This window comes from Eschrichtius robustus, chromosome 10 (genome assembly GCF_028021215.1).
Source record: "Eschrichtius robustus isolate mEscRob2 chromosome 10, mEscRob2.pri, whole genome shotgun sequence".
Classification (NCBI taxonomy): Eukaryota; Metazoa; Chordata; class Mammalia; order Artiodactyla; family Eschrichtiidae; genus Eschrichtius; species Eschrichtius robustus.
Window position 1 is genome coordinate 33817897 of NC_090833.1, and position 19312 is coordinate 33837208.

Below are 19312 nucleotides of genomic sequence, written 5' to 3' on the forward strand. Positions count from 1 at the left end.
CTGAGTTCTAATTTCTTCTCTGTTCTAAGTTTAATTGATTAATTTTACCTTCCATCAGTCATCTGTACTCTCCATTAAAGTACAGTCTCACTCTTTTCCTATTCGGGACCCAACTATACCAAAAAACTGCATTTTGTTTTAAAAACAAGCTTAAGATCAAATGATAGTTCTTTGAAAAGATTAACAAAGTTGACAAACATTTATCTAGAAAGACCAGGAAAAGAAAGCAGACTCAAATGACTGAAGTCAGGAACAAGAGAGGGGACTTTACTACCAACTTTACAGAAATAAAAAGGTTTATAAGGGAATACCATGAACAATTCTATGCTAATAAATTAGATAACTTAGATGAAATGGACAAATTCCTAGAAAGACAAATTACTGAAACTGACTCAAGAAGAAATAGAAAATCTAAATAGACCTGTAGCAAGTAAAGAGATTGAATTAGTTATCAAAAAATTACACCCCACCCCACCTACACACACACATGCACACACACAAAAACCTAGGACCGGATAACTTCACTGGTGAAGTCTACCAAACATTAAAGAAGAATTAATACCAACTCTTCACAAACTTTACCACCACTCCCCCCCAAAAAAAGAGGAAAGAGCATTTCCCAATTCATTCTATAAGGCCAATATTATCCTAATAACCAAAACCACACAAAGGTAATGTTTTGAACACCCAGAGCCTTCACCTAGACTCTCCTTATATTAATTTTGCCAGCAGGCTTCTTTTTCTAACTTCACAGAGGGCATGGACCTTCATGAATCTCAGCTTTATGTAAGAATTTCAGTTTTAACTTCATACTTTGCATGGGTCCAAAACCTTGTTTTCTTTCCTCCTTTGCAACCAAGGCTCTAGGTTTCTGGTATCAACAGTTTATTTCTGATCACAAGAAAAAATAAATGTAACTATGTGTGGTGATAGGTGTAAGCTAGACTTACTGTGGTGATCCTTTTGCAATAAGTATATGTATTAAATCAATATGTTGTACACTTGAAACTAATATAATGTTACATGTCAATTATATCTCAAATTTAAAAAAAGCAGTTGAGACGTCTAGCGCCCGCGGGGTTGGCGGCCGGCTGGGCCAGAGCCGCGGTCTGGGCTGTAGGACCCCAGCGCGGCCTCGCGAGTTAGCTCGCCTCGCCGCTGCCCTTCCGCCTCGGGCCCAGTCTGAGCCCCGGCAGCTTCCAGGCCGGCGCCGAGCCGAGGCGGGAACGCGGGCGTTTTGTTGAGTGTGACGTAACTTTCTGTGAGGAACTGTGGAGTGTGCCGCCTCGAGGCGCTCACCTTTCACTCTACCACAAGCCGTGTGGACGAAAGGCTCTTGGTGCTCCAGCCAGGCATCAGGGCCGTACCTCTGAGGTGGGAGAGCCAACTTCAGGACACTGGTCCACAAGAGACCTCCCAGGTCCACGTAATACCAAACGGCGAAAATCTCTCAGAGATCTCCATCTCAACATCAAGACCCAGCTTCACTCAACGACCAGCAAGCTACAGTGCTGGACACCCTATGCCAAACAACTAGCAAGACAGGAACACAGCCCCATCCATTAGCAGAGAGGCTGCCTAAAATCATAATAAGGCCACAGACACCCCAAAATACACCACCAGACGTGGACGTGCCCACCAGAAAAACAAGATCCAGCCTCATCCACCAGAACTCAGGCACTAGTTCCCTCCACCAGGAAGCCTACACAACCCACTGAACCAACCTTAGCCACTGGGGACAGATACCAAAAACAACGGGAACTACAAACCTGCAGCCTGTGAAAAGGAGACCCCAAACACAGTAAGATAAGCAAAATGAGACGACAGAAAAACACACAGCAGATGAAGGAGCAGGGTCAAAACACTCCAGATTTAACAAATGAAGAGGAAATAGGTAGTCTACCTGAAAAAGAATTCAGAATAATGATAGTAAGGATGATCCAAAATCTTGGAAATAGAATAGACAAAATGCAAGAAACATTTAACAAGGACGTAGAAGAACTAAAGAGGAACCAAGCAATGATGAAAAACACAATAAATGAAATTAAAAATACTCTAGATGGGATCAATAGCAGAATAACTGAGGCAGAAGAAAGGATAAGTGACCTGGAAGATAAAATGGTGGAAATAACTACTGCAGAGCAGGATAAAGAAAAAAGAATGAAAAGAACTGAGGACAGTCTCAGAGACCTCTGGGACAACATTAAACGCACCAACATTCGAATTATAGGGGTCCCAGAAGAAGAAGAGAAAAAGAAAGGGACTGAGAAAATATTTGAAGAGATTATAGTTGAAAACTTCCCTAATATGGGAAAGGAAATAGTTAATCAAGTCCTGGAAGCACAGAGAGTCCCATACAGGATAAACCCAAGGAGAAACACGCCAAGACACATATTAATCAAACTGTCAAAAATTAAATATAAGGAAAACATATTAAAGGCAGCAAGGGAAAAACAGCAAATAACACACAAGGGAATCCCCATAAGGTTAACATCTGATCTTTCAGCAGAAACTCTGCAAGCCAGAAGGGAGTGGCAGGATATACTTAAAGTGATGAAAGAGAAAAACCTACAACCAAGATTACTCTACCCAGCAAGGATCTCATTCAGATGTGATGGAGAAATTAAAACCTTTACAGACAAGCAAAAGCTGAGAGAGTTCAGCACCACCAAACCAGCTTTACAACAAATGCTAAGGGAACTTCTCTAGGCAAGAAACACAAGAGAAGGAAAACACCTACAATAACAAACCCAAAACATTTAAGAAAATGGGAATAGGAACATACATATCGATAATTACCTTGAATGTAAATGGATTAAATGCTCCCACCAAAAGACACAGGCTGGCTGAATGGATACAAAAACAAGACCCATATATATGCTGTCTACAAGAGACCCACTTCAGACCTAGAGACACATATAGACTGAAAGTGAGGGGATGGAAAAAGATATTCCATGCAAATGGAAATCAAAAGAAAGCTGGAGTAGCAATTCTCATATCAGACAAAATAGACTTTAAAATAAAGACTATTACAAGAGACAAAGAAGGACACTATATAATGATCAAGGGATCGATCCAAGAGGAAGGTATAACAATTGTAAATATTTATGCACCCAACATAGGAGCACCTCAATACATAAGGCAAATACTAACAGCCATAAAAGGGGAAATTGACAGCAACACAATCATAGTAGGGGACTTTAACACCCCACTTTCGCCAATGGACAGATCATCCAAAATGAAAATAAATAAGGAAACACAAGCTTTAAATGATACATTAAACAAGATGGACTTAATTGATATTTATAGGACATTCCACCCAAAAACAACAGAATACACATTTTTCTCAAGTGCTCATAGAACATTCTCCAGGATAGATCATATCTTGGGTCACAAATCAAGCCTTGGTAAATTTAAGAAAATTGAAATCGTATCAAGTATCTTTTCCGACCACAACGCTATGAGACTAGATATCAATTACAGGAAAAGATCTGTAAAAAATACAAACACATGGAGGCTACACAATACACTGCTTAATAACGAAGTGATCACTGAAGAAATCAAAGGGGAAATCAAAAAATACCTAGAAACAAATGACAATGGAGATACGACAACCCAAAACCTATGGGACGCAGCAAAAGCAGTGCTAAGAGGGAGGTTTATAGCAATACAAGCCTACCTCAAGAAACAGGAAACATCTCGAATAAACAACCTAACCTTGCACCTAAAGCAATTAGAGAAAGAAGAACAAAAAAACCCCAAAGCCAGCAGAAGGAAAGAAATTATAAAGATCAGGTCAGAAATAAATGAAAAAGAAATGAAGGAAACAATAGCAAAAATCAATGAAACTAAAAGCTGGTTCTTTGAGAAGATAAACAAAATTGATAAACCATTAGCCAGACTCATCAAGAGAAAAAGGGAGAAGACTCAAATCAATAGAATTAGAAATGAAAAAGGAGAAGTAACCACTGACACTGCAGAAATACAAAAGATCATGAGAGATTACTACAAGCAACTCTATGCCAATAAAATGGACAACCTGGAAGAAATGGACAGATTCTTAGAAATGCACAAACTGCCAAGACTGAACCAGGAAGAAATAGAAAATATGAACAGACCAATCACAAGCACTGAAATTGAAACTGTGATTAAAAACCTTCCAACAAACAAGAGCCCAGGACCAGATGGCTTCACAGGTGAATTCTATCAAACATTTAGAGAAGAGCTAACACCTATCCTTCTCAAACTCTTCCAAAATATTGCAGAGGGAGGAACACTCCCAAACTCATTCTACGAGGCCACCATCACCCTGATACCAAAACCAGACAAAGATGTCACAAAGAAAGAAAACTACAGGCCAATATCACTGATGAACATAGATGCAAAAATCCTCAACAAAATACTAGCAAACAGAATCCAACAGCACATTAAAAGGATCATACACCACGATCAAGTGGGGTTTATCCCAGGAATGCAAGGATTCTTCAATATACGCAAATCAATCAATGTGATACACCATATTAACAAATTGAAGGAGAAAAACCATATGATCATCTCAATAGATGCAGAGAAAGCTTTCGACAAAATTCAACACCCATTTATGATAAAAGCCCTGCAGAAAGTAGGCATAGAGGGAACTTTCCTCAACATAATAAAGGCCATATATGACAAACCCACAGCCAACATTGTCCTCAATGGTGAAAAACTGAAACCATTTCCACTAAGATCAGGAACAAGACAAGGTTGCCCACTCTCACCACTATTATTCAACATAGTTTTGGAAGTGTTAGCCACAGCAATCAGAGAAGACAAAGAAATAAAAGGAATCCAAATAGGAAAAGAAGAAGTAAAGCTGTCACTATTTGCAGATGACATGATACTATACATAGAGAATCCTAAAGATGCTACCAGAAAACTCCTAGAGCTAATCAATGAATTTGGTAAAGTAGCAGGATACAAAATTAATGCACAGAAATCTCTTGCATTTCTATACACTAATGATGAAAAATCTGAAAGTGAAATTAAGAAAACACTCCCGTTTACCATTGCAACAAAAAGAATAAAATATCTAGGAATAAACCTACCTAAGGAGACAAAAGACCTGTATGCAGAAAATTATAAGACACTGATGAAAGAAATTAAAGATGATACAAATAGATGGAGAGATATACCATGTTCCTGGATTGGAAGAATCAACATTGTGAAAATGACTCTACTACCCAAAGCAATCTACAGATTCAATGCAATCCCTATCAAACTACCACTGGCATTTCTCACAGAACTAGAACAAAAAATTTCACAATTTGTATGGAAACACCAAAGACCCCGAATAGCCAAAGCAATCTTGAGAACGAAAAATGGAGCTGGGGGAATCAGGCTCCCTGACTTCAGACTATATTACAAAGCTACAGTAATCAAGACAGTTTGGTACTGGCACAAAAACAGAAATATAGATCAATGGAACAGGATAGAAAGCCCAGAGATAAACCCACACACATATGGTCACCTTATCTTTGATAAAGGAGGCAAGCATATACAGTGGAGAAAAGACAGCCTCTTCAATAAGTGGTGCTGGGAAAATTGGACAGATACATGTAAAAGTATGAAATTAGAACACTCCCTGACACCATGCACAAAAATAAACTCAAAATGGATTAAAGACCTAAATGTAAGGCCAGACACTATCAAACTCTTAGAGGAAAACATAGGCAGAACACTCTATGACATACATCACAGCAAGATTCTTTTTGACCCAGCTCCCAGAGAAATGGAAATAAGAACACAAATAAACAAATGGGACCTAATGAAGCTTAAAAGCTTTTGCACAGCAAAGGAAACCATAAACAAGACCAAAAGACAACCCTCAGAATGGGAGAAAATATTTGCAAATGAAGCAACTGACAAAGGATTAATCTCCAAGATTTACAAGCAGCTCATGCAGCTCAATAACAAAAAAACGAACAACCCAATCCAAAAATGGGCAGAAGACCTAAATAGACATTTCTCCAAAGAAGATATACAGATTGCCAACAGACACATGAAAGAATGCTCAACATCATTAATCATTAGAGAAATGCAAATCAAAACTACAATGAGATATCATCTCACACCAATCAGAATGGCCATCATCAAAAAATCTAGAAACAATAAATGCTGGAGAGGGTGTGGAGGAAAGGGAACACTCTTGCACTGTTGGTGGGAATGTAAATTGATACAGCCACTATGGAGAACAGTATGGAGGTTCCTTAAAAAACTACAAATAGAACTACCATACGACCCAGCAATCCCACTACTGGGCATATACCCTGAGAAAACCATAGTTCAAAAAGAGTCATGTACCAAAATGTTCATTGCAGCTCTATTTACAATAGCCAGGACATGGAAGCAACCTAAATGTCCATCGACAGATGAATGGATAAAGAAGATGTGGCACATATATACAATGGAATATTACTCAGCCATAAAAAGAAATGAAATGGAGGTATTTGTAATGAGGTGGATGGAGTTAGAGTCTGTCATACAGAGTGAAGTAAGTCAGAAAGAGAAAAACAAATACAGTATGCTAACACATATATACGGAATCTAAGGAAAAAAAAAAAAAAGCCATGAAGAACCTAGTGGCAAGACGGGAATAAAGACACAGACCTACTAGAGAATGGACTTGAGGATATGGGGAGGGGGTGGGGTGAGATGTGACAGGGTAAGAGAGTGTCATGGACATATATACACTACCAAATGTAAAATAGATAGCTAGTGGGAAGCAGCCACATAGCACAGGGAGATCAGCTCGGTGCTTTGTGACCACCTAGAGGGGTGGGATGGGGAGGGTGGGAGGGAGGGAGATGCAAGAGGGAAGAGATATGGGAACATATTGTATGTGTATAACTGATTCACTTTGTTATAAAGCAGAAGCTAACACACCATTGTAAGGCAATTATACTTCAATAAAGATGTTTAAAAAAAAAAAAAAAAAGCAGTTGATCCCTGGACAAACTCATGTCCTAGCCAACTTTCATAATAATAATGCTGCAAACACTTCAAAATTCAGTGTCATGTAATAATAAACATTCATTTCCTGCACATCTGTGTTCACGTGATACAGGCTAGGTTCACCTGGTCTTGGCTCCAAGCCGTTGGGAAGATGTAGGTTTCCTCCACATATTTTTCACGTTCCATGGACCAGCAGCTATGAGGCATGTTCTTCAAGAGGGCAAGCCCTACGTGCAAGCACATTTTAAGCCTATATTTACATTATATCTGCCAACATCCCTTTGGCCAAAGCAAGTCACATGGCTGTGCCCAAAATCAAAAGGAGGAGGGGGCCGTACTCTGCTCCTGTGGAGGTGGAGGGGAAGGGGTAAATATTTGCTGAAAAGTAATTTAATCTATATATTCATCTTCCTCTTTACTTCCCACTTGAGTTTCAACTCCTTTTTTGTGTTTAGTCCCTAGGGATTTTCCCTTCCTTTTCTGAGAATTCAGCTAAATATTTTTGAAATATGTTTTGCATTTATCTAGCATCTAGGTGCTTGTGGAACAAGGGTTTTTCAGAGTATTTTGTCCACCATATTGCTAGACGTATACATCACACGGAGGGATGATAGAGCAAAGCCAGGACTCCATCACAAGTCTACAGACTTTTTCATCCTTTTGTTTTCTGGCCACGCTATTGCTGCCCTTTAGGTAATTGACCTCCTCCTGCAGTGTTTTTCAAACTGTTGACCAGTAAGAAATACATCTTATTATATGGCTCAATACACATATATGTAATTCACAAAATTTTAATCCTTTGTAAGTGGGGCGCATTCTGATATTTTCCATTCCATTTTTTTAAAATGCTGGTCGTGATACTAAACTGATTTTACAGTCTACCAATGGCTCACATCCTGCAGTTTGAAAAACACTGACCTAGTGAACTCTTTAGTCATTTTTTCTTCCTTGTTATTAGTTTTGGAATATGTCTACTTTTATACCTTTGCCAAGGGAAAATAAACTCAATTGAACTGCCTCTTCATCCAACTCATGAACTTCTCTGTGGTCTGTGGTGCCAGGCCAGCCTTTGGTGCTACCTAGTTCCTTCCTGCAAAACAAACATCTATTGAGTCTGTACTCTGGGCACATGTGACCCAGTGCCAGGTGCCAGTAGGCATGCAGGTAGGTTAGTGCCCAGTTCTTGAAGAAAAGACACCACTACTCAGTCTAGACAAGTACTTGGTCAAAGAGTGACCCATGCATGAAGTGCAATAAGCTCCTTGGAGGCTGTGAGGTGATCAGTGAAGGCTACAGAGAGAACAGGTCTGAGCAGGGAAAGAAAGCAAGGGGAGCAAGAGGCCAGGAGGTGTTTGGAACTTTTCTCAGCAAAGTAGGGAGCCACTGGTGATTTTTAAGCCAGGTAGTTATAAGACCAGGTGAAGGTTTCGGGAAAGTTAGTTTGGCAAATCCATTTCAGTGAACAAAGCAGACAAATGCCCCTGCCCTCATGGAGCTTATGTTCCAGCAGTGGGGTTGGAGGCAGAAGAGTCAAGCTTGTATTGTTTACAAGGAATACTGCGTATGGAAGGTGATATGCATGATGAAAAATGGAAAGGAGAAGGGTAAGGGTGATGGGAGAGGCTCAGATGGGTTGCCTCCTGCAGGGTGCCTGCAGTCAGGCAGACTGATCAAGTCATGACCGGGGTGGAGATGCGGCCTGAGCGCCAGCAGTGGCAGCAGGAAGGGTAGTGGGCAAGATAGCAGGGCTGTCAGCCCCATGATCCTCTATTTTCCTTTCAGAAACACGATGTACAACATCCGGGGCAACAAGCAGACCCAAGGAACAGGCCACAGACCCCCAGGAGAAGATTCTCCACTGAGCGAGGAGCCTCAGAGGGAGGAGCAGCCCTCGTCTCATGACCTCAGCGCCCTGGGTGAGCCTCTGCCTCGTCTGAGCTGCCTTCAGAGCCTCCCCATGAACAAACATCCGTGCTTTTGTGTGTCAAAGATGGAACTCTCCAGGTCACTCCTCCTGGGCTTCCATGGGTCTGGTAGTAATGATTCATTCCTTCTTTCTTTCACTCTTTCTTTCTCTCTTTCTTTCTCTTTCTTTCTTTCCTTCCTCCCTCCCTCCCTCCCTCCTTTCTTTCTTTCTTTCTTTCCTTTTCTTTTTTTTTTTTAACTTGTGGTAAAAATACATAGCAAAATTTACCACTTTAACCAATTTTAAGTGTATAATTCAGTGGCATTAGGTACATTCACGTTCTTGTGCAACCATCACCACCATCCATTTCCAGAACGCTTTTCGTCTTCCCAAACTGAAACACCAAGCAATGATTCTTGAAGTAATAAGGGAAAATATCTGTCGCTTTTTCTTTCTTCCTTTTTTTTTTTTTTTTAATTTATAAGGAAAGGATATAAAAATGCTTTTCTGGGATGATTAAAACCAGATCTACCTGAAGAAGCAGAACAAATGACCTCAAGGTACTCATCCCCTCTGTGACATGGCACTTTATTTCTTTACAAAATATTAGTGACCCATACCATCGGGTGGGGAGGGGGGGTTGGCAGCTTTGAAATTAGCATAAATGCCCTTAAAACATGTTTTAACTATGTAGAAGCAGTTGGGAGAAAACTGGCTAAGGCAGCACTGAGGGGTCTTATGGTAGAGAGGACCCCTGGGCTGCGTAGAAATTACCCTAGAAAAAGCACCACTTTGGAGCAGTGCCTGATGAGGCCCCACAGATCACGATGAACAGCCCAAGAGAAGATCAGTACTGTATCTAATCAATAATAATAATAGAACTAGCACTTACATGTAGCAGGTACTTTGTGCCAGGGCTACTCTAAGCCTTTTTTTTTTTTTGGTAGCAGTTTCATTCTGCTATAATTCACATACCATACAATTCACTCCTTTGAAACATACAATTCAGTGGCTTTCAGTATCTTCACAGAGTTGTGCAACCATCACCATAATCAAATTTAAAACATTTTTATTACCCCCAGAAGAAACTCAGCCATCAGTCCCAGTCTCCACCTCCCTTCAGCTCTAGGCAACCACTAATCTACTTTCTGCCTCTGTAGATTTGCCTCTTCTGGACATTGCATATAAATGGAATCTACAATATGTAGTCCTCTGTGATTGGCGTCTTTTACTCAGCAGAATCTTTTCAAGTTTCATCCACATGCACGAAGCGCTTTACATGCATTAACCTGTTTAGTCTTTACAACAACCTGAGCGGTAAATACTGTTCTCCTCATTTAATAACTGAGGGAACTGGGAACGGATGTGAGGAATGACTCGCTCACAGCTGCACAGTGAGTAACAGAATAGGATTCAGACCAAACAGTCTGGCCCCATATTCCTGCCTGAAGCCTCTTTTCTGAGTCAGTGACTTTGCAAACTACCTCTTTATTGCCATGAAACCTTGTCCCCATAAACAAAATCTGATACACAAAGCAAATAAAAGCAGAGTTGAGGCAGGGTTGGGAGTCTAGGCTCCCCCTCAGCCCCTCCCGCCCCACCCTCTTCCCTTCCCAGCCAGCCCTTGAGGCGATCCCACGAAATCCTAGGGTGCTGATTGAAAACCACTGTCTTAGGCCTCCGTTTTTCCCAACTGCAAGATGGGCACAGTGATCCTACCCTGCCTGCCCTCAGGGTTGGTGGACAGTAGCGTGCAGGGCTCCAGGGAGCCTCCTTGCTCTCTTAGATCCCGTGGCAGGAAAGGGAAAGAAGCATTGCATTCCTCTGAGCTCTGCAGGCTGCTTCGTACCTGGCTCAACCAGATTTCTTTTAAGCCTGAAACAAGACCGTTCTGTTCTTGTACTCAGCAAGGCCAAGGAGTTTCTGGTTCCTGTCACCTACTAGAGCAGTTTTTTATCTGCTCAAGACTATTTGGTTGGCCCTTGGCCTGGTCCCCAGAAGAAAGTTGCTAAGTCATTCAGCTTGTCCTGCAAGCCCTGTCCCCTCCCCTGGGATCTCATACCACATCCTTATTTTTAACATCATAGTCCCAAAAGAACTGGGTGTGACTTACTACAATGTATATCAGGGGGAAGATAAATGAGTAATTTGAGTTAGGAAATTTAGATAGGCTCAAGAAAAAATCCTGCAGTGTACCAAAGGTGGGCAGCAAACGTGGCTCTGAGCTTCTCAGCAGCCAAGGCAAAGAGGGAAAGGCAAGTGGTTAGGTTATTTCCAGTGTCCGTAAGACTATAAACACATATTTTCTTGAAAGAAGCAAAGCTGGCCCTGAGAGCTGAGAAGAATTTATATTGGGGCCTCATAACGGACATAATGTGTATGTGCCCTGTGATCAAAATTCTCAGAGTCTCTTGACCATATAATCAGGCCATTACATGTCCCTTGATGCAGGCTGATGGCAGAGCCCTAAAGCACAGGCTGAGGGTAGGGCAGGACAAGGCGGTCTGGGTGAGTGATTCTCTAACATTGGATTTAAGAATAAAATTTAGGGACTTCCCTGGTGGCGCAGTGGTTAAGAATCTGCCTGCCAATGCAGGGGACACGGGTTCAAGCCCTGGTCCGGAGCCCATGCTGTGGAGCAACTAAGCCCGTGCGCCACAACCACTGAGCCTGCGCTCTAGAGCCCGTGAGCCACAACTACTGAGCCTGCGCGCCTAGAGCCTGTGCTCCACAACGAGAGAAGCCACCGCAGTGAGAAGCCCGTGCACCACAACGAAGAGTAGCCACCGCTCGCCACAACTAGAGGAAGCCCATGCGTAGCAACGAAGACCCAATGCAGCCAAAAATCAATAAATAAATAAATTTATTTAAAAAAAAAAAAGAAAATTTAGCACCAGTCAGCAAACATTTTCTGTAAAGGGCCAGATAGTAAATATTTGAGGCATTGTGGGCCATACAGTCTCTGTTGCAAGCACTCAACTCTGCCTTTGCGGAGTGAAAGCAGTACAGACAATGCACAAATAAATGGGCATGGCGGTATTCCAATAAAACTTTATTTACAAAAGCAGGCCACCCGATTTGGCCTGTGGGCCACTGGTTGCTGACCCAGGCTCTACTGGAAATAAAAGGATACAGCCTTGAGACATTCAGCTGTGGGAGATATGTCTCCTAATTTAGCTTGTAATTAGAATCAAATGAGAGTTTACATTACTCACTGGGGCAAGAATGCAGAGTACAGATATTTTGTGCTCCTATCAATGGACAGATCTGTGTGCTTTGAAAATCGCCCAGAGCCTGGAGGTGAGATCCCGAAATAAGAAAAAATACATCCTGCCTGGGCCCGTGCCTGAGAAGATGGCCACCTGGCAAACACTAGCGGGGTAGTAGGAGGTAACCCGTGCAGGTTGAGATTGGAGAGTAGGGAACAGAGAGTAGAGGATGGGCTGGATGACCCGGCACAGTGTAAACAATGTTTATATAGTCCAGTGGTTCTCAGAGTATGATCCCTGCACAAGCTGTATCAGCATCACCTAGGAACATTTAAAAATACAAATTCTCAAGCTGCACCCCAGGCCTATTGAATGGAAAGCTCTGGGAGTAGGTCCCCAAACTGCATTTTTTTTTAAATATTTTTTTAAATAAATTTATGTATTTATTTATTTATTTTATTTTTGGCTGCATTGGGTCTTCATTGCTGCACGCGGGCTTTCTCTAGTTGCGGCGAACGGGCTACTCTTCATTGCGGTGCGAGGGCTTCTCATTGCGGTGGCTTCTCTTGTTGCGGAGCATGGGCTCTAGGTGTGCGGGCTTTGGTAGTTGTGGCGCACGGGCTTAGTTGCTCCGCGGCATGTGGGATCTTCCTGGACCAGGGCTCGAACCCGTGTCCCCTGCATTGGCAGGTGGATTCTTAACCACTGCGCCACCAGTCCCCCCAATCTGCATTTTACCAGGCCTTCCAGGTGCTTCTGCAGCAAGCCCAAGTTTGAGAACTACTTAAGCCGCTGATCACAACCTCTGTGTTCCTCCTCTTGAGCAGGGAAAGATCCAGCAGATTCTCTGAAGCCTACACCCAAGTCCTCTCTGACCGCCAATCTCATTCAGAAAGCCAAGCGCCAGAGCAACACCTTCCCGCTCTTCACCGAAGGACTCACTCGGAACCGAACCGCCCAGGAGAAAGTGCTGGCCTTGGAGCAGCAGGTTCTGATGCTCACCAAGGAGCTAAAGGCTCAGAAGGTGAGCTCTGGCCCCAGAGAGGCCCCAGGCTCCAGTGGACCCCTCTGGGCCTGGAGCCCCTGGACAAGCTAGATGTGATGCATTAGCCAGCCTGTGGTCCTTAACTGCCAAACTGCAGGTGGCTGGAAATGCTGTGCTGTTGATCAGTCAGGGACATACTGTCACTCGAGCTAGGTGACAGAAGGCCACCAAGGGCAGGTCTCTCGGATCTCTCCTGGGAGACTGTGCATGATCTGACCCCACACCCAAAGACAGACAGTGTTTGGAGGAGGGTAATCTGCATGCAGGGTCCTGGGAGGGGCCACCGAAGGAACTGGGGGATCTTTGACCTGGCAGCTGGTAACTGGGTGCAGGACAGAGAAACCAGGCTGAGCCAGGCCCAACAGAAGACAGTGACAGGGGGGAAGATTTAGGCTTCATAAAGAGAGAAGTTAATTATAGCAGTTAAGAGAGAAAGAGCTACATGGTCATTGTAGGTAACAGATCACACACATACACAGACGTTAAAATCACTCAAAAATCCTACAACTCAGGGAGTAAATCAAGTTCACATCCAGGGGTGACCTCATGAAGTAGTAAGGGTCACATGGCAGGGAGGCAATGGGGGAATGCAGCATGGGCAGTAGGCTCTCTTTAGCACAATGAAAGTGATTAAACCAGCACAGTTGTTACCAAAAATCCTGAGCGTGGTGCCTGTGGTACTCTAGTGATGGGCCCCACTGAGGGCCCAGGCTCCTTTTCCTCTGAGAGGAAGGCCTAAGCTCTCTTGCTTGAGCTTTGGCTACTCTGAATCTCTGTCTGCTTTATTTCTGTTCTTGCTCCTGGGGAGGTAAGGGGTATACTCTATTTACTTCTAAATATTCTCCCCTTTGTACATTTCTTCTTTTCCTTTCTGCTCTGTTTTTAGAGGACACAGTCCAGAAAAATGCTCTCCCTACCTAGTTTTGCCCCTTCTCTGCCTTTCTTGCCCCTAAACAGTTATCACAGGAACCAGCAGAGGCTTCATTCCTGGCAGCTCAGGGGTTACATTTAATGAAGCAGCTGGTGATTAGAGTCCTCGAAGGAGGAAGCTCAATCATTCATGTGTTCTCAATTCATTTGTTTATTCACGAAGCTTTTATTGAGGGCCTGTTACAGGCATGCAGTGTTCTAGGTGCTGGGGAACAAACAGTGAGAAAAGACACAGCCCTGCCCTTGCAGGCGTATAGCACCCAAGTATATCCTTACAGCATGTGAAGTCTCCTCTGATGCCACTTAGCAGCCCAGCCATCACTCTTTTCCTCCGTCACCTTTGCGTTCCTGTCATGAGGCTGCTGGCCGCTCCTGAGAGCTGAGCGCATTAAGCTGAGCTGTAGCAGCTTCCTGATCCCTGTATCAGTACAGCTTCAGTCCCAAACCCGACCTGGAAAGGAAGAGCAATGTAGAATGTAAACACCGCTTGTCGTTTCCATGCTTCTTCCCCTCCTTTCTAGGAAATGTGGGCAGCCTCTCGTGACTCGGCCTTTCCTTCTAAGGCATTAGGAATTGTCAAATGAAGTGGAGAGGCCCCGGGAGACCTAGATTTCATCCCGCTTTGCCCCTCATGGCTGTGCAGCTCTGGAGGACTCTCCGTTCTTCAGGAAATGAGGCAAGCTCTTGGAGATTAGTACGGGCTGCCCAGGATGTTGACAACTCCCCTACAGTCAGAGTGCAAATGTCAGGAGGAAGTTGTTCCAACATTAAAGAATCTGGACTTTTTTACTAATTCACTTTCCAGCAGACCTCAGCCCTATCCTGGGGCAGATAGTGGAGAGGAGATCAAGTCTTGGGGTTTAGCTTCTGACTCACGAAATGAGTGGATGGTGTGCTCTCTGACCCATCTCCCAGATGGCCGCACCGCCCCGGCACACAGGATCTTAGTTCCCTGACCAGGGATCCAACCCACGCCCCCTGCGGTAGAAGCGCAGCGTTCTAACCACTGGACCTCCAGGGAATTCCCTCCTCCTCTTTATATGGACTTATAATCATGTTTTCTGAAGAGGCCTGTGTCCAGATTCATAAAGCTGCCCCAAACATGCAGGCTTTGATTATTTTGGCTGTGACTGTGGCATTCCCTGCTCTCCTTGTTGATTCCTTCCCACTTTACAAGGAGTAAAAGCACCCCCCTCCCTCCCCGAGGGGCTCTGGGAGATGTGCTTGTGGGGTATAGCAGTGATGGAAGGAGGCCGTCCTTACCTTTATTCCACATTTAGAAGGGGGACCCCAGCCAGACCAACTGTGGGGTTTCACGTTCAACCCAAATACCAAAACCAGTGAGGAGAAGGAGAAAAAGAGACTGACTCTTGACCTAGAGGTAAGACAGAGGAGTCTGGCACAATCTTGGGGTGCCCATTGGTACCCCAGGCACTCAGAAATGCTGGTCAGAGAGCAGCTCTCCATCTGAGACCTTTTAAGTGTAATACCTCAGCTGGGGAAACAGTCCCCTGGACTTCCTGGGCCCATGTCTACAAGATGCCCTCCTGTGTCTCTTCAGTGGGCAGGTGCCACCTTTTTGCCTCAGGCTGCAAGAGGACATGGGAACTGGGGGTCTCATCCTGGCTCAGCCAGCCAGGCAGACACTGCCAATAGCTTTAGCGATTTTTAAGAATTTGTGTCTCAAACTCTGTTGGATGCTGTGGAGGGCACTGAGGTACACTGGGCCAAATCCCTGCCCTTGGGGACCTCACCATCCAGTGGGTGAGGAGAAGACGTGAGCACAAGTAACTGCTGGTATGAAGTGTGGCCCCAGTACTGTGCTGGCTGGTGCCTTCCACGCACTGTCTCTCCTCTTTACAGCAGTTACCCTCTCCTTTTCCTGACAGACTGAACTTCTGAGAGCTTCTGCATGCCCATGCCCTCCTGGGCGCTGAGTCAGGGTTCAGGCTCTGGTCTGTCTGCCTCCAGAGCTTCTGCCCTCTTCGCTGCACCACGTTCAAGGGGCTCAGAGAAGGTGGCTGACTTGTCCAAGGTCACGCAGCTGGAAGAGCCAGGACGTGGGCACTGGTCTCCTTCCCCAGGTCCAGGACTCCTCACAGCCCGGCCGTCTCCTCCATGCTCTCGCGGTGTAGCCCAGTATCAGACACAAGCACCGCGACTGCTCCTCAGAAAAAATGAATGCACTCCCTGTGATTCGAATACCCATTAAGCCATTATCCATCCCAGTCCCCTGCAGCGCTGGCCCCCCAAGAGATTGGGACTCTGGGAGACGGCACCAGATGGCAGCTTGGCCTGGTGGCTCAGGCTTTCAGAGTCGGCAGCATTGCACCCAACCTGAAGGCTGTCTGCTCCGACAGATGGAGGGCTGTTGTTTGTGGGGATGTTGGCTGCCAGGAATGGTGAACCCCTCCCCTGGGCCCTGCCAGGGGCCAGCTTAGCTCACTCAGGAGTACTTGGTGAAGGCATATAATTCACTGAGGAAACTTGATCAGAGCAAGGTGCAGCCTCTCCCTTCCCTAGAACCCCAGCCGGTCCTGGGGAGGAGTACAGGCCTTGGAGGGAGGGGGGTGAGAGGGCCCCTGTGCTTGGGGAGGCACACTTGTCACAATTTCTCTCTCACCCTTTCAGTGACTCTTGGTGGAATAGGACTGTCATCTCCATTTTACATACGAGAAAGCTGAGGTTCAGTTTTCTGAAGCACCCGCATTAGTGGATCTGGAATGGGAACCGAGGCCTCTGTAACTCCGAAGCCAGTGCTCCTTCACCTGTTCCCAGCTGGCACCGAGCCCCTTAGGGGTCAGAGGCCGTCATGTCCAGGGCACTCCCAGTCCAGTGCTCTTTCCACAAGCACTGTTGGACCCGCCCACCTTGATTCTAGTGAGCAATGAAGGTATCCACACTTTAATAAGATAAATGATTTATTGGCTTTTAAAATGTTTACTAAAATGACAACTTATTACCAGTTGTCGAAATCTAAGATCGACCAAACAATGATTCAATTAAGAAGTATTAAAAGTATCACTTGATCAGCTCTTCTACTTTAAGACTTGGTCCTAAGGCATTGCTTATGATTGTGGGAATTGGAAACAACCCAGATGTCCATCCTAGGAGGTGGGGTGAAGGGAATTGTGTGCTCCATACACGGAATACTCTTGAACTGTTGCAAATGATAGTGTTGCTTGATAATGACTGACCTGGAGAGGCGTCATCACATTGTAAGGACAAAAGCAGCTTCAAAATGAGATATTCAAGCTTTCCTTTTTGTTTTCATTATTTCTATTTGATGTATATGTGCATTTTTGTGACTGGCTTAATTCACCTAGCATAAGATCCTCAATGTTCATCCATGTTTTAACATGTGATGGGATTTCCTTCCTTTTTAAGACTGAATAATATTCCATCATATGCCACATTTTGTTTATCTATTCACCATCGACAGACACTTGGGTTGTTTCCACCTCTTGGGTCTTGTGAATAATGCTGCTATGAACGTGGGTTATTCCCATTTTTAAAGAAATTCAAAGAAGCATTTCGATGCAAAATCCATTAACTACACATCATGAAGAAGTGAAGGGTTTTAGGATTGGAGTTGGGAGCCTTCTGTTCTAGCTGCAGTTTTCCCCCTCATGGGGATCCACCAGGTCCCTTTAGTGCTCTCTTCTCCTTTCTTGAGCTTCAGTCTCCCCGCGTGACAGCGGGGTGACTGAACCAGGTGGTCTCCCAGGGCCATCCAGCCTCCAGGTTTTCTGAATCCATGATCCATTCCCACTCCTCACTTTACACTTCCTGCTCTGGCTCCATCCCTCTCCCGGGTTCCTTTCTTCCTGTCTTATTCTGGTGCAGGGGTCCTGGGGTGGGAGGACAGCCTCCCGGGCTGGTGTCTTGGTTTTGGATTTGGAGAGCCAGATGTGGGAAGGGAGAGACAGCTGATGTAGTGAAATGGGCTTCAGAGTTGACTCTCCCAAAGTTGGCAGACAGATACCTCCCTGATTCTGAGGCTAGGGCAAGTCTGAGCAGTGGCATGTACTTGTTATTTCACCAGGCAGTTACCCCAGGTAATCTCCAAATCTCAGCTGACTCAGAAAATGGTCTAGGCTTCTCAGTTATCCTGCAGCCACAAGAATGTTGATCTCGGTCAGTACCGCCCTGGGAAGCCAACTTCTAAATCCCTGACATGCCAGTTCAGTTTGCAGCCACCCGCCCCTCCCCACCTTCCTGCCACACCCAGGACCCACAGCTCCGTAACTGTTCTTTCATTCCATTGAGGCTTTGCTCAAGCTGTTGACTCAACCCCATCTGGAAAGCGCTCCCAACCCTCAGCTCCCACTTTCTGCCCTTGTCTCCCCCCTGCTGCTTGACCGTCACTGGCCCTCCTCATTCTTCAGGATCAGTTTAAACTGCTCCGCCTTTCTGTAGAATGTACTGGTCTTCCCCCGCCTCCGCCCCAGGCAGAAGTCATCGCCTGCTGCCCTGAGTCCCCACAAACACCCTTGCTTCCCCCTCTCACGGTAAATCATTCTGTGACAGTGGTTCACCTTTGCTCCCACCAGCCTTCGTGGTCCTTGAGTGTGGGAACTGTGACTGGTCCCTCTCTGGGTCCCAGGGGCTGGCACTGAGTGAGTGCTTGATAAAGGTTAGGTGGATGGATAGAAGAGAGAGAACCAGAGAAGGGACGGTCACTAGTACGAAGGTTTCGGAAGGGGTATGCTAATTTGGTCTTATCGTTAGCTTCTGAAATGAAGTCATGATTTTGGGCAGTTCTCCAAAATGGAGTTGTTCTTAGCCTATCCAGCCGATCATTTATTTAAATACTTTGGCATGCATACAGTTAATGTGTCTCCAGGAAACCACGCTTTTCCAGATGAGACTGGCATGGAGCACAGCAGTGTGAGCTAAAGGCCCTAACTGCCAGGTCTGCGGTTCACGTGGGACCGGCTGCTGGGCTGCCTGGCTTCTGATATTCTGATCCTGGTCCTGAATGAATTCACATCCCTGCTTTGGGGCAGGACAGGTCCCTGAATGCTGGGGAGGTTGGAAGCTTGAAGGCACAGGGAGCCAAACCTTGAATTTCCACATGAATCGGCTGCCCCTGCCAAGGAATAAATCGAAGCCCGTTGCTTCTGAACTCCTGGACGCTTCTTTGCACCAGCCTTGCAGGCATCGTTGGATGGTCTGAGGGGTGGGCACAGATGGACTGAATGAAGCCCTGGGTGTGTGGCGAGGTGTGAG

The 19312-nt window shown here is 45.0% G+C and overlaps 1 protein-coding gene across 3 annotated transcripts in view; it reads left to right on the forward strand.

Annotated features, from left to right (window-relative positions):
* TBC1D2 (TBC1 domain family member 2) overlaps positions 1–19312 on the forward strand; it is a 47572-nt gene that overhangs the window by 9474 nt on the left and 18786 nt on the right. For all 3 annotated transcript variants that reach the window (XM_068551917.1, XM_068551916.1, XM_068551918.1), the window contains 2 exons: positions 8773–8906; positions 12933–13129. In XM_068551917.1, coding sequence (XP_068408018.1) covers positions 8773–8906; positions 12933–13129 — 331 coding nt within the window. The remainder of the gene's footprint in view (positions 1–8772; positions 8907–12932; positions 13130–19312) is intronic.